The sequence below is a fragment of the Malaya genurostris genome, chromosome 1 (genome assembly GCF_030247185.1).
Source record: "Malaya genurostris strain Urasoe2022 chromosome 1, Malgen_1.1, whole genome shotgun sequence".
NCBI lineage: Eukaryota > Metazoa > Arthropoda > Insecta > Diptera > Culicidae > Malaya > Malaya genurostris.
Window position 1 is genome coordinate 100,760,976 of NC_080570.1, and position 15,792 is coordinate 100,776,767.

The 15,792-nt window shown below is 36.6% G+C and overlaps 2 protein-coding genes across 13 annotated transcripts in view; one reads left to right on the top strand and one right to left on the bottom strand.

The window, feature by feature from the left end:
* LOC131425244 (putative protein kinase C delta type homolog) overlaps positions 1-3,836 on the top strand; it is a 190,858-nt gene extending 187,022 nt beyond the window's left edge. For 6 of the 9 annotated variants that reach the window (XM_058586973.1, XM_058586974.1, XM_058586972.1 and 3 more), the window contains 3 exons: positions 1,786-1,931; positions 2,855-2,874; positions 3,403-3,836. In XM_058586973.1, the coding sequence (XP_058442956.1) occupies positions 1,786-1,931; positions 2,855-2,874; positions 3,403-3,485 (249 nt within the window). In that variant the 3' untranslated portion in view covers positions 3,486-3,836. Of the gene's footprint in view, positions 1-1,785; positions 1,932-2,854 lie in introns of all 9 variants that reach the window. The other 3 variants (XR_009228954.1, XM_058586970.1, XM_058586971.1) reach the window with 3 other exon arrangements.
* Positions 3,837-14,155: 10,319 nt separating this feature from the next.
* On the bottom strand, positions 14,156-15,792 carry LOC131425247 (hydroxyacylglutathione hydrolase, mitochondrial). Of its 4 annotated transcripts, none has more exons than XM_058586981.1 (3): positions 15,775-15,792; positions 15,160-15,183; positions 14,156-15,101 (listed from the first exon to the last, which is right to left on the bottom strand). In XM_058586981.1, the coding sequence occupies exon 3, from the start codon at positions 15,049-15,051 to the stop codon at positions 14,260-14,262; it is 792 nt and encodes a 263-aa protein (XP_058442964.1). In that variant the 5' UTR covers positions 15,052-15,101; positions 15,160-15,183; positions 15,775-15,792; the 3' UTR covers positions 14,156-14,259. The 4 variants fall into 4 exon arrangements, with proteins under 4 accessions (XP_058442964.1, XP_058442963.1, XP_058442962.1 ...); XM_058586980.1 differs by lacking the exon at positions 15,775-15,792 and adding an exon at positions 15,393-15,687; XM_058586979.1 differs by lacking the exon at positions 15,775-15,792 and adding an exon at positions 15,303-15,687.

Sequence of the window (15,792 nt, forward strand, 5' to 3'; positions counted from 1 at the left end):
TAATATATTATATTTACGGATGTCAAATATAATTCTCAAAACTCTTTTGAGAAAGGCAAATACCTATTGTAGTTGAAGAAAGTGTCTGTTGATTCGGCTCAGAGATGCGAAATCTGCAGATTTGTCTGTAAATCTGCAGATTTCGTATATAGTGCTGCAGACATTGTTTGTTGCACACTTTTTTCGCCGACTTTTGATTATCGAGTTGCCAAGACAGTTTAGCTTATCATGCTTTATAGAGAAATTGCTGCCTGCAAGACATACTTTTTAGAGAAATTGCTGACTGCAGATTTTTTTTTCGGTTTTACTGACTTTTGCAACTCTGTCTGAAGATATTTGCATATTTGAACTGGCGTCTCTGTTTCGGTTACATATTCTTACTGATGAATATTTTGTGCCGATCATCAATTTAAACAATTTCCGCTCAGTCGTGGCAAAAATTAACGCAATGTTTATTTCTTTATTTATTTCGCCAAGACAATTGAGAGTATGTATATTAACTTACATATTAAGCTTGTCTTTTCTTTTTTATGCTGAATTAAAATGAACATCAATAAAACAACCCCTTTCATCAACCTTAGCTTTTGTGATAAATATTTCATACAATAATGAAGAAAAAAATCAGCGTTCGATTACTGATGATTCAGGAATTCATGTTTCAATGCTGATTGTTTTTGCCAACCTAATAGAATTGCTAATGACAAACTAGAAGCAGCTGAAATTACGAATTCATTACCAAATACTATTTTTTCAAACGAAGCGTGTCTATATTAGTCTATTTCTAAAGCAAATCAAAACGATAGACAAAAAAAATACCTACTTGCGACAATAAATCTTATATCTATTTGTAGATTTGTAAGTTAAAATGAAATAAATTTGAAGATATTTGTCATCGCATATGAAATAAATAATGATTGAAAACAATAAATTATGGTAATTAAATTGATTACCGATCGTTCGGTAATTGCTGAACTGTCACACAACTACCGTAAACTTAAAACCAAATGGATATAATTGTTTGTTCGGTAATTTTTTGTTTTCTTTTGTTTTCCTTTGATTGAAATTCTGGATTTTCGAATTTCAAAAAACAACACAAATTCACAAAAACGAATGAAGAAAATTCCAACCTGTTGTGGTTATGGTTTTATTCCACAAAAAAGGGTTAAATGTTCCGGCTGACCGGAATTATGAGCGTCTTCCCAAACACTGCACAATCCGTCGAGTCCAGCAGAAATTACCCTCGCACGATTTGTGTAGGCAGCAAGTGGATAAGTGATACAAAACTATTTTCTGCCTATAAGTAAACAAAAAGCTTTTAGTGGTTCTAAAGGATTAAAAACTTAATCACCTGTACCTCAATCCATTCGATGAAGTCTTCAAGTTTTATTTTCGTTTGGTTAATAAAATGACACTTACTGAAAATTTTAATGACTGTTTGACAGTTAGTTTCACGACAATCAGTTTTCACAGAAGTTCAGTTATTGGAAGATAATTTTACCATACGAACAGTATGGTTTTTACCGTACTTGGCGCCTATTCAGATTCACCGTATGAATTGTATACTATTTACAAAGTTCTGTAATGAAAATTTACGTAAAACTGTTCGTCCGGTTAAAATTTGCATAATTATTGTAAAATAAGTTTTATGTACCGAAATATCGGTCATTTCTAAAGATTACTGAAATTTCTCGTCAAAAATATTGCCGAACAAAGGAATTAAATCTTAGTGTGTACGATATTTTCCACCGCTTCAAATGCCTAACGAGTTTTTCATATTGATTTCAGCGACATCCTCTGGACACGCAGTATTTCGACAAGCAGTTCACACGTGAAAGGGCGCGTTTGACACCCATCGACCGCAACATCCTTGCCTCGATGAATCAGGCCCAGTTCGAGGGATTCACCTACACCAATCCGAACAATACGCTAACGTGAATATTTCTGTTGTTCTTGTTTATTATTATTTCATTTATTATTATTAAAATTATGGTCATTATATTAATAACGTATCGCTCACTTCCACGAAAAATCAGTCAACAAATCACCAACACATATAGACACATTTTCAATAGTGTTTTATTGCGTTTATCATCGTCACAAATAAAAATCATGATTAACTACTAGTTACTACAAATACAAATAAAACTACACACCCACACATGCATACAGATTAGATTTACATTGTTAGTGATAATCCTAATTGAAAAATAAAAGCTTAGTAAGGCAAAGCTAAGGAAATCGTATCATTTCTTGTGAATAGTAATACTAGTATCAAACGAAATACTCTTTCTTTTTTCGATTGAGTAATTTGTTCGTGTATATTGTACATTTAAAACTGTTTTGTAATGAGCGTCATTATCGTCTTATTTCTGTAACGATTTAGTCTTGCAAAAGGCCTGCTAACACACACAAACCTAAATATAAATAAAATCACTATAGCGTACAGCGCAGCTGAAACATAAGCATTTGCACACTTACAAAGACAGTCGTATTTATCTCCGTCCGTGAAATCCTCTCATCTTGTTTTGTTACTTTTCATTTCCGACTAACCAAGTTTGTTAGTGAGAGTAGCTGAATTCTTTTCGTCGATACTTGTAATATATAATAATATTTTCTTTTTTCTTCTTCATTCTTTATCTCTTTCATGCCCTGTACACGTGCGCAAATACACTTTCGAACATTAAACACATAAACACGCATACTGTTACAAAATGAATTATCCCACTTTGATTATGTAAAACACATATTGGTGTTTATTTAATCGAATGAACATGAATGAATTTTTCACACACAATTTCAATTAATTTACAATAACCAATAACAATTGATCCAAAAAAAAACTAACGTAATGCAGGAAATTGCGAGAAAAACAACGTAAGAAACAAAAGAAAATGTATTTTTGTCCTCAATGTGGTGATATTAAAGTAACGTATAATATATTTTAATATAAAAAGAAAACAAATGAAATTTACAGAGAGCTTGCAATTAATTATATGAGTTTTTTACCGATATTTTTGAGGCTGCTTTGAGGAAAACTACGAAGTGGAAGTTGTTAGAAATGATCAAAAGTTGTTAAGTTTTGCATTTTGATTAAAATTCGAGAGTGAGTATTTTTGTACAAATCTGGAAAAGAATGTAACCCGTAACGTTGACTTTTCTATTCTACCACATTGTCGAAAGCTGCGTAAACTAATGTTGTGACTGATTCAACAATTAATGTTGTCCTAAATAATTTCCTTCATGCCCATACCCAAAGAGTCTCGTGTAACAAATCAACAAACCTAGCACTGTCACTACTCTTATTCAATGATCCAGACATAACAACCCAAAAAACAATAACACTAATGAACAATACTTTTGGCATTTTTTGAACTTCCTCTGCACATGGCAAACACAAAACAGGCAAATTGCAGACACCTACCACCCAATACGCTGTCGCTTACAAAGATCCCACAGAAGAGACTACGATTAGACCTACAAGCTAAAGATTGCTAACCCTGTTAAGGATGTTTTCTTGAACTTTAAGCTAATTTATTAAAAAACAAAACGATTCTTGAGTTCGAGATGCGACAGTCAAAAGAACCGATTTTCTGTATTGTTAGAGGAACTACACCAGCTTTTTTGTAGAAATGTATTTTATTGGAAACAATTGGACTCTTCAATTTTGCATATATTTTTACCTCGCGTACTGTAAAGAGAAAAACGATGGATTTTGTACAGCAACCAGAACGGAAGGTTATAATTTGTAAAACATTTTACGCAGCTAGTATAACGAAACCGATTGTATACTCTAGAAATTATGGAAAAAGAAAAAAAATCAATAAAATGTTAAATATCACTATACAAAGAAATTGTTTGATTTATTTATAATTCTGATCAACATACAGAACTATTCTGCCACGATGACTTCGAAGATTTTCAATTATATTACTCCAAATATTAATTCCCCCCCAGTTTTTGTTGACATTTCCTAAATAACTACAATATGTGAGCTTAGTGTAAAAACCAGATAAAATTGCATATTCAGTCCAACGCATAATGTTTAAAATCTTATATCATGCAATCTAAACTAAATAAGAAAGGATCAATAATGTAGATGGTTACCAGTATACAGATCAATTGTATAGATCAGCTATTCCCAACCAGTGGTCCTTAAATTTAATATGATAATGGTTTTTGTCAACATAATAATCATGATATCGTTTCCTAAAACTTGTGTGTCCTTTTCCGTTTATACTACCTCCAACAGGATGAAGAAAAAATCAAGATTTGTTCCTACTTATTTGTTTCATTTGAATACTTAAAATAGGAATACAAATTTACTTTAAATGTTATGTTTAATTTGGTTATATAAATGTACAAGTGGCATTGAGTCACCTGTTCGATGATTTTACATAAGATCAAAGAGAACAGACAAACTTTTATAAAAAAGGCTCGTAAATCATACAAATGGAAATTCGTTAAAAACACCGTTGCATACGTTTTTGCACTAATGAATTACTAGTGTATACGAGCTCGAATGCAAGTGGTCATAAGCGATTACTGTGCAGCTCAAAGCGACTCTATAGCCGAATTGCTTCGAAGACGAAACATAAACACAGACTAACAGACATGACAGTATGAGTAAATTCTTATAAAAATATTTTTTCGTGATGCACTAGTTCCACCTATATTGTACTGCGCGAACTATTTACTATCTGTACACCCCTTGTGTTATGTACAAGTTTTTTTACTAGTTGGTTTCCCCTCGTTTGTCAACACCGATCAGCTGCTTGCAGGGATGCCTGATTTCATCCAAATATTTGAAAATGAATAGTCGCAATAAATTATTGGATTATGTTGATAATATATTCAACTTTTTCGCGATGTTGGAAGGTAACCATTTATTTGACTCAGCGTTGTTCATCAAGACTATTTTTTATTGTGTTGGTAGTTTTCACCCGAAATTAAGTGGCGGCAGACCAGAAGCAAGTAAATATTGTAACAAAACGGGTTCGATTTTGTATTGCGTTGGAGGATGAGAAGTAGGCACAATTATGTATATAGTATCCTGTATGAAATTCGCATGGACGTATACAAAACAATACATTACAGGTAATTTTGTATAATTGGCAACTCTGTTGTTAAATGAAAAAAATAAACACAGTCTAGATGACAGACAGGATGTTTTTAATAGGGTAACGTGGCGCCATCATGACACATGTGAGCACTGTCCCAAATAAAGGAATATTCGACATGACCGTTAAAATGATTGAAGAATCTAATTTGAGTGTCCTGTCTGTTAGTCTGTGACATAAAGTATTTAAAGAATAAAAACAGGGTTTTTTTATTCAATAATATAATATATTTTTAGACACACTGCTTAAGCTCTAAGATGCCAAGGGTATTTTTTAATCTTAATTAACGACTAACTTAAAACTAGAATAGTATCGACAACACGACCTGCCACTCGTCTATCGAAACTGTATCGCAAATTTAACTACCCCTCAGTAACTGGTAATGTCAAAACGAAAATGTCTGAAAAACTATTGAAACTGGCAACACAAGTTGATAGATTATTGATTTTAAATAACAGTTACCATAACCTTGGTTACTGCATATTGGAGACTTGGGAAATGTAAACAAAACAAACTGCCTCGAGTGGAATTATTATTTATTTTAATCGGATTGAGGTCTTCGTTAAGGCTTGCTGGTGCTCGAACATATTAAAAATGACTTCCAGACAATTCAATATTCATGGATGTTTGTTAAATAGTTCAACGTAACCATACTTAGATCTATAATGACTATCTGCTATGTAAATGAGTTTTTAAATGGTGTTAAGTTTTGCAGTCATTCAATCAGTCATTGCGAAACTTTTTATCAGTCCTATCATCAGAATTTGGTATTGAAAGCATATTTGTTATTTTCTAGTGATTTGAGCTCTTCGCAAAGTGCGTGTATACTTTGATGAATATGAAAGGAACTTGAACAGCACGGGAATCTAATTTCTCAATATATTAGATCTGATCGAAATTATAGGTTTTGAAGTGCACATCGAAAGCCAACAGTGCAAACAGGTCTCCTTCAAATAATTTGATTATTTGTGTCTCAAACAGAAACCAGATTGTAACTACGGTCTACCGTAAGGCTGCTGGAACTTGTCGAAGTAGTCGAATGTAAAGAGTGTCGGATAGAATTTAACATTTCGTGAAGATTGGTACTAACTTCCGGGATGGTTGACAGTATGTTAAGCAAAAGTGATGTGTTCCGGAAACTCGACTGGTTATTTCTAAAAAGAAAGACCATCATCATGACTACATTGAAGATGGGCTAATGGGTAGTTGTGGATGATATAGGATGACGCATCTCTGTCGCAACACTACTTCTAGTACCAGATTTAGTTATTGTACTATTGTGGTCGGTGTAAATCTAAAACGAACGTTGAAACAAAATTTAAATTTATTTAAACGTTTCACAACTTTCTCAAATGATTTGTTTATTTATAATAGCGCTCCTTGGTAACTAGTTCATAGCAACTTAAACAGTGTTGCTCAAGAAGTTTATTTTCATGATTATCGAGGGGTCGCTATATTTATGGTAACTGGCGGTAAATCACTCACGAACACTTTTTGTTCAGATTTTTCTTCGGAGTGCCTGGTCGTGTCGTCGATAGTATCATTAGATTATGTCGTCACGGATTCTCGAAAATCCAGCTTTCAGCTAGCGATAATAAAAACAGGTTGTACCACGTAACCCAGCAGCATGTACTGTGAAGACTTTTTAGTTCTTGAACGGTTACACCGGTGCCTAACCATTTCACTGTCAATTGCACTAATTTTACGACCGATACCTTCCTTACTTTAGGTTCTCAGACACTCATTGAAGGTTCTTGTAACACGAGACACAAGTGTGTTTGCAATTCTGGTGTTCACAAATTTCTCTCCAAACTCTTGTTACAGAAGATTCTGATGTGTCATTTTTTACCGAATGCACCCTTTACTGCAACAAAGCTTTCGTTGATCACTGTTCTTTTTACGAAGCAATAATTTTTATTTCTTTTTATTGGTATTATTGAGATCGGAATCAGTGATAGTTGTATGTTGGATGTTTGTAATCTGTTGATAAAAAAATATAAGTAATACCTGCCTGCTGAATGAGAAGATTTAAAAAATCTCAGCTACAGTGGGCCTTTTCCTGCTTCAAAAAATATTTAAAAATAAAACTGAATCTACAATTCTATCGGTCATGTTCCGAACACGGGGTTTACACCTTCAACTTATATATTACACGCAGTGAAATGGAGCATGTTTAAACTAACAAAAGTTGAAATGATGTTATCGGAAATGTCTATGTTGAGTCAATCCTACTTTGCTTTAATATCAAGAAAAAAATGGTTCAATTTATCTATGATCTTATTTGTGCAATCAAACAACTAAGCTTACTGTTTAAATGGGCCGTATTAGTATCGTTTCATATAAATCAGAGCATGTTTTCTTCTGAGGATATAGTTTGTGCGCGTTTTATAAGTATAAATTCTTCCATTTCCTAGGTAAGTTTCAACAATTCAAATGTATGTATTGATAATTATCCATATTTTTGAAAATGTTATAAGATCACATAACACATTTTCTTTGCAAAAAATATTCGATGCAGGGATCTTGGCCGGACTGAAGAAGCACCAAATCATTGGATTCTAGCTTGATTGTGGTATATGAATAATTCGGTCGTCTCGCTACAAAGAGCTAAATGTCTATAAATTGAAATAACAGTAGCATCAAAAATTACCCTGCAAATTAGTTTGAAAAAACAAAATCATTTTATTCGTAAAGTTAAACATAAATGTATGATTATAACAAACGAAAGCGTTATTTAAAAAAATAAATTCAAGTTCATTTATTTCAGCTAAAATGTATGTAAATTTAAAGTGCTATTATTATTATTGATTTAAAGTTAGTTCATTTAAAACAAATCATTCAAATTGAATTTACTGTGAAAATGCAAAGAAATTGGCAGAAACGCACAAATAAAACAATTGTTATTTTTATCAAAATATTGATTGAAACAAACTAATCCACTTCATTTAAAAATATTTGTTGCATGAAACCCAAATTTAGTCATTTTTGCAATCTTTTTTCTCTGCGTGTACAACATTTACCAACACATTCTCCGATTTTATTTCAATTATTTTCAATCTCTGGACGTTAGCACAACCTGGAGATAGATTGAATGATACTGTCACGGTCCCAGGGCTTGTCTGTATCCTCACTCAATGGAGAAGGATGCCCACTAATGATGTCATGGGTGATGTCTGACAAAAAGATGCAACAATACACAGAAGGGGAGCAATAAAATAGATATTGTTGGAATAATCGGTTACACCAGCAAGCGATCTTGTTGCAGGTTTGCATAGCAACCATTGTTTGAGACATCAAACATTTTATGAAAAAGTTTTCATTCGATAATCAACTCTCCACTAGACAAGTCTAATATAGTTTTAGTCCGCTAAAACCTGGTCTTTTAAAAGGTTATGGGCGACTCAAGCAAGGAATCGGTCCACGGGATACCGCAGTTCTCGGGAACCGGCTACGATAATTGGAGCTTTAGAGTGGAGAGATACCTCAAGTCTTTGAAACTACTCGATGTCATCAAGAATGATCCACCAGCGGCTGCAGCTGAAATTCCGAAGTTTCAAGAACAAGACGAAAAAGCTGCAAACTTGCTGATTTCTTTCATCCATGACGATTTGCTGGACCTCGTCCGTGAAAAGGACACGTCGAAAGAAATTTGGAGAAGTCTTGAAGCCGTTTATGCGAAGAAGTTCGTCTCATCTCAGACTTTGGTAAGGAAGCAACTGGCGAAGCTCAGAATGGCAGAAGGATCGTCCGTGAAGAATTATTTGAAAACGTTCGAAGATTTGATACGGCAGCTGAAACTGGCTGAAGCACAGGTAGAAGAAAACGATGTCATCTCCCAGCTGATTGTCACACTCCCAGAATCGTTCGATCCTCTGGTTGCTGCGTTGGAAAATCTTGGTGAAGATCTGAAACTGGATGTTGTTCGAGAGCGACTTCTTGCTGAAGAACTTAAGAAAACTGACCGGGCATCAGATTCAAATCAAGAAAAACCAGCAGCTTTTTCGGGATCGAAGCAGAAACCTGACAAATTTCTTGGCAAGTGCAATCGTTGCCAGAAGAAGGGACACAAAGCTAAGGATTGCCGTGTGAAAGTGAAGGTAGAAGCTAATGCTGCTTGCGGAGGAAAGGCGGTAGCTTTCATGACTGGAAGGTGCACCGTTGAAAGAAACGCGGAAATGGTATCGTTTAAACTGGACTCTGGCGCAACTGATCATCTTGTCAACGTGAAGCATTGTTTCACCAACCTTACGAAACTGAAGAATCCTGTAGTCATAAATGTGGCGAAGGACGATCAGTCACTCATTTCATGGCATCGAGGCTGCATAATGGGTGTTAATAGCAAAGGTGTTCAAGTGGTCATCAAGGATGTACTATACGTGCCTGAACTTCGAGCGAATTTGTTGTCGGTGAAGAAGATGGCAAAGGCGAAATTGGACGTCACTTTCAAGAAAACGGAAGCTGTAATCAAACACGGTAGTCAGCTGATCGGAACTTGTGAAATGCGAGGTGATTTCTACGAATTCGACGTATTCATTGGAACTGTGGCTGCAAACTTGTGTGAAGATACAAGCGGCAATCTTTGGCATCGTCGCTTAGGCCATTTAGGAAGTAATAACTTGCAAGCGCTCGTGAAACACAACATGGTAACAAGAATTCCTGGGTTATCAAGTAAGCTGGATTTCTGTGATGTATGTGTTCTTGGAAAACAATGCCGGGAACCATTTACTGGAACGAGAGTGCGTGCTGTGAGGCCATTAGAAAGAGTGCATTCTGATGTGTGTGGCCCAATTACGCCGTCAGCATGGGATGGTTCTCGATACTTCGTTTCCTTCATTGATGATTTCACGCACTTCGCAGTAGTGTATCCACTCAAGAAGAAATCGAAAGTTTTCCAAAAATTCCGGGAGTATGTAGCCATGAGTACTGCTGCTTTGGGCCAAACAATCTCAAAGCTCACGGTTGACCAAGCAAGAGAGTATTGTTCCCTGGACCAGTGGGACTTTTACGTATCTAAAGGAATTCAATTAGAACCTACAGCCGCGTACATGCCACAGCAAAACGGAATGTCCGAGCGATTTAATCGGACAATCGTCGAAAAGGTTTGAGCGATGTTAATAGAATCAAGAGCTCCGAATACTCTTTGGAACGAAGCTGTTTTGGCGGCCGTCTATTTAACAAATAGAAGCCCGACAAGTGCTGTCCCGCATTGGAAAACTCCAGCTGAAATGTGGACCAGTCATAAGCCAGACCTTGGTAAACTGCGTGTGTTTGGCTGTAGAGCATTCGCTTGGGTGCCAGCACAGCTGAGAGGAAAACTAGATCCAAAGAGCAAATCTGCTGTGATGATATTGATATGGGATATTGAAGCAAAGAAATTGTTTCTGGCTAGAGATGTTAAGTTCGACGAAAGTAACTTTCCATTTGCGGATGAAAAGTATGACGAAACTCCCTTAGTTGTTATTCCTTACCAATACAACCATCAGGACAAGATCGATGTGAAGGTGCCTGGACCAACCGTGCAGAATGACGAGATGGCTGAACAGTTGAACGACATTCTAACTGATGACGAAGACAATGACGAAACTGAAGCGCTCCCTTCGCAAACAGACCGTGGTTCGAACCTTGAAATGGTAACCCCGAGGCGCAGCGAACGGGAGCGCAAGCTCCCCGGTAAGTTAAAAGATTTTCTCACCGGAAACATATTCACTGCCGTTCAATCCGATTCTCCAGATGATAGTCCAAATATCGCCGATTCCACCACATTGTATGATGAAGCTGGTCGCTTAAATTCCGATGTTCCTGAAGGATACAACGCTATTTCTGGAAGAGCTGACGAAAAACAGTGGAAGCTAGCTGTACGAGATGAACTGAGGTCACTCAATGAAAATCATGTTTGGCGAGTGGTAGAATGTCCAGCTGGTGTTATTCCTCTCAAATCCAAGTGGGTTTTTCGAGTGAAGCAAAACGAGAATGGAAAAATGATTCGATTCAAAGCCCGTCTGGTAGCCAAGGGTTTTCTGCAAAAAGCTGGTGTGGATTACGACGAAACGTATTCTCCTGTCGCTAAGCTGGCAACGATTAGAACCGTTTTGGCGGTAGCTGTTCACCGGAAGATGTTCATCCATCAACTCGATGTGAAGACTGCTTTTCTCTATGGGGAATTGAAAGAAGACGGTACCTGAAGGAGTCGCTGCTCCCTCAAATCATGTATGCAAACTGGAAAAATCGCTGTATGGACTCAAGCAAAGTCCACGCTGTTGGAATAATAAGCTAAACGAACTCCTACTAAAAATCGGTTTCTGTCGATCTCGACACGATTACTGCCTCTACACCAGGATTAACGATCGAGGCGGGATATACATCACAATCTACGTTGATGACTTACTGATTGTTGGCGATCGATTGGAATTAGTGCAGAAAATTAAATTGTCCCTTGCTCAAGAGCTGCAGATGACTGACTGTGGTGAAATAAATCATTTCCTCGGAATCAAGATTCAGTATGATCGTGTTGCTGGTGCTTTGTTGCTCTCTCAAGAAGTCGCTGTTGATCATGTGCTGGAACGATTTGGTATGCAAGACTGCAATAATGTCAAGACACCGATGGAAAAAGGCTGTGTGCTTCCAGTAGAGACCGCGGGAGCAGATTCTCAACCCTATCGTGAATTGTTGGGAAGTTTAATGTACACCATGCTGTGTGTGCGTCCCGATATTTGCTATGCAGTTGGATACCTTGGGCGCTTCCAAAGTCAGCCTGGAGAAATTCACTGGCAAGCATTGAAGCGAGTGGTTCGGTACTTAAAAGGAACCAGGAAAATGAAGCTGCTGTACAAGCGAACCGAAAGAGCAGAACCGTTAGTTGGTTATGCAGATGCTGACTGGGCATCAGATGCTGTAGATCGAAAGTCTGTCAGTGGATTCATATATAAAGTATTTGGTAGTACGGTATCCTGGGCTAGTCGAAAGCAACAAACCGTTGCATTGTCATCGTGCGAGGCTGAGTATGCGGCATTAAGCGCGGCAGTTTCGGAAGGACTGTGGTTAAATGGAGTATTAGAAGGTTTGAAACAGATCGAACCAAACAGTGCTTTCAAGCTTTACGAAGATAATCGTGGTAGCATAGCAATGGCAAAGACTACCGAGAACAAGCGTGTGAAGCACATAGACGTGAAGCATCACTTTTTACGGGATCATGTGGCAAATGGAAAAATTAAGTTAGAAGCCATAGGAACAGAAAATCAACTAGCAGATGTATTCACCAAAGCATTGGTCATCGGACGTTTCCGAAACCTGAGGGCGCTCCTGGGGCTTACCGATTCAGAGGGGGTGTTGGAATAATCGGTTACACCAGCAAGCAGGTTTGCATAGCAACCATTGTTTGAGACATCAAACATTTTATGAAAAAGTTTTCATTCGATAAACTCTCCACTAGACAAGTCTAATATAGTTTTAGTCCGCTAAAACCTGGTCTTTTAAAAGATATGTTCCTCATTCCGAGTGTGCCAAACTTGGCAGACATTGCCCATTCTAGAACAAATACTACTCTTTGATCTATGGAAGAGAAGCGATCTACTAATCAAATTTGATCTCTTTTGTAGTATGGAACATATGCTGACCGAATCATGTCCTCTTTGTTACTTTTTGGAACCGCAAATTACGTGGATAACAGCGTCCGAAACTTCCACACATAGTAGTTTAGTTGCATGTTAAAAGTAGCTCTCCCATAGATTACATTGTAGAATGCTTGGTGCTTTCTCAGATATCCGTTACTTTTACTTAGTTCCATACTAATGCTTCCCTCACTCATCAATAACCACTCATATTCTACTATGCGAATGCAAAACATACATTTATTTCCACTTCCAATATTGTATATTGAGTACTCTATCAAACCATATATAGTAAGGTATAATATTTCATTAACGCATTTGGTGAAAGGATCCATGCACAATTCCTGGTCGCCACCCCGAATTGTGCATGGATATTTCAACTGGGGAGGAATTGGAATTGTATATCCTGGATCAATAAATGGGCCCGGTTTAGAATTTGTGCTATTCAGCTGCCCGACCGGTAAAACCACCAAAAACATTATAATTATAAGTTTTTCAATAGTTATCAGTATCGCTAAACGGTGAAAATCAAGCGAAGAGAACGTACAGGAAACGGCCACGAGAAAAAAGTGAGGTTCGTCCGTAGTGATTAAAATAAAGTTTTACAGTTTCAATTTCAGTGTAATCAAAACTCTGTCTGGTCAGGAAATCAAAGTGAAATATAAATATAATGTAATATGATGTACTGAATAGATGTAACTTATACAACGAAACATAAGCCAGATTGGAAAAAATAGAAACACTGTGAAACAATGTGAGCTGTAATGCAATCATCTTACGATAATAATTTCAAAAAAAAAATTCATTATATGAATCGTATTAGTGGTGCATTATGTCAGTAATCAATCTTATCTGAAGATGTTGAGAATATTGTCAACCACACCAACTTTGAAAAAGATTAACACAATACTGTTAAATAACCCAATCGTACCCGAAAAACATATGCTATCTAAACTATATCTATTATTGTTACTTGTTAGAAAATTTTGTTATTTTCATTACTAACGAAACCAGACTTAAACACTTGTTACGAAAACTGCTTTTTGATAAAAACTTGTTACTGTTTGATTATTGGGTACCCATAGTTTTGTTCTATCGCATGGCGATATGATCAGCATAGACTAACCCGTCATTACCTGTTCTAAAATCGCCATTGTGTTGGGTCTCATTGCTGAACCAAAACCGTGAAATAGAAATGAAATCAGAGAATATGGTACTTCAAATCATGAGCTTCCCATCCCAAGATAAATTTATATTTAAAACTTCTTTTTCATCTGATTTTTTATATTTACTCGCACTCTGGACTGCATTTTACTGATATTGCACCAATTTCAAGTATTCAATTTTGAATTCAACCTTTTACATTGTACTTGAGCAAAAGACGAACATTGTTAAAACCTCTCTGATGTACCAAACAAGAAAAACAATTAATTTACTTCAATTGAATAGAATTTTATTCTGCATGTTCTCTTAATTCTGTAGTATTGAATAATTTGATGCCAGAATACACACAGGAACGGTATATGGCATTATTTTCAAAATTTATCTTTTGCCTCGCGCAGTGCCTGCATTGTTGCCAATGGAGTATTCTTTCCAATAGAAAACTGAACGCTCTCTTTCTGCACTCGCATGAAAACATTGATAAGTTTTTCTTGTCCTATTGTTGAAGGTATCATGGCACGGCGACCATCTAGATCTGCTTCTTTAGCTACCGCGAGTAACTTTGAAATGTTCTCATTATCAGGTTCAATGGTATTGCCAAATCGAAGATTATTCAAAGCATACTCGTGACCACAGTAGACCTTTGTATCATCCGGAAGAGCTGAAAGTTTTGTAATCAAGGCATCGTACATTTGTTGGGCAGTACCTTCAAAAAAACGACCACAACCTGCCAGAAATAGGGTGTCCCCGGTGAAAACAACCTTGTCCTCAGGGGTTTCGATGTAGTAGCATATGTGGGAAGTCGTATGACATGGAGTCGAAATACAGCGCACTTTTAGGTTGCCGATGTTTAGTGTGTCATCCTGACCGACAGGATTTGTCAAATTAGGAATGCGTTCATCCTGCCCACCATAAATAGACAATGGACCTAGACTTGTATCCATTTGATAATGTTTGAATAAATCAGCATTCCCACCGGCATGATCCCAGTGGTGATGAGTGGTTAGCACCTTATTCAATGATACACCCGATTCCTTGGCAGATTTCAACACCCGTTCCGGCTCAACTGGATCTACAATGGCCGCATGTTTTGTCTCGTTACAGATTATCAGATACATAAAGTTATCTTTTAGGGCTGGTATTTTGGTTACCGTCATGCGAGTCATGTTGGTAGTTTGCACAAGTGACGACCGCCTTCGAAGACTCCAGCTATTAACTGTTTATAATTTATTTCTTTATGTTTTGCAGCATACATTAAAATTGATACTTCTTACCTCTAAAATATGCCGCTGTTAAACCTTGTGAAATGCGATGCGGTAAAAAATTCAATAAAAAAGCCATTCAAATATAGAGAAAAACAATCAGAGAAAATTGATAACAGCGATCGAACCTACAGCACAAATTATCTAACACTTACTGATTGAAGAATGCAATATGACACAGAAAATAGCTAACTAAATATGAAAATGAGAATGAATTCTACGCGTTTATAAAATTGTAATTGTACTTCGGATTGATATCGAAGTTGAATGTAAATAACACTTCCGGTGAAACTCTCAACGGGTGAGCACGTTGCATCGTGTTAGTCCGGGGAAAATTCGAGTATTTCGCAAGAAAGAAAGGATTTTCAGCCGTACTTTGACGATTCGACGCAGCCACACAGCGAGATTTTCGCTTGTAGTCAAGTGAAAAGAAAGTCCACTGGACTATAAACGAAAATTAACTGGCAATATAGCCTTAGTTTCTGTGCCATCAATTCGGCGTCATCTCAAGTGAGGTGACGCCAACCAGAAAGGAAGAAGAAGAAGAATGTAAATAAATAAATAATTACACGAAAAACTAGAACTACTTTTTAAGAGGTTGTCATAAACTTGACATTATACACTTACATTACAAATGACCTAGAC

What these genes read in the sequence shown, in the direction of transcription:
- LOC131425247 (XM_058586978.1), bottom strand. Translation starts at nt 15,226, where the DNA reads ATGGCTTTTTTATTGAATTTTTTACCGCATCGCATTTCACAAGGTTTA. An exon ending in AACAGCGGCATATTTTAGAG is followed by an intron (nt 15,102 to 15,159) that starts GTAAGAAGTATC and finishes AATTATAAACAG; the next exon opens with TTAATAGCTGGAGTCTTCGA.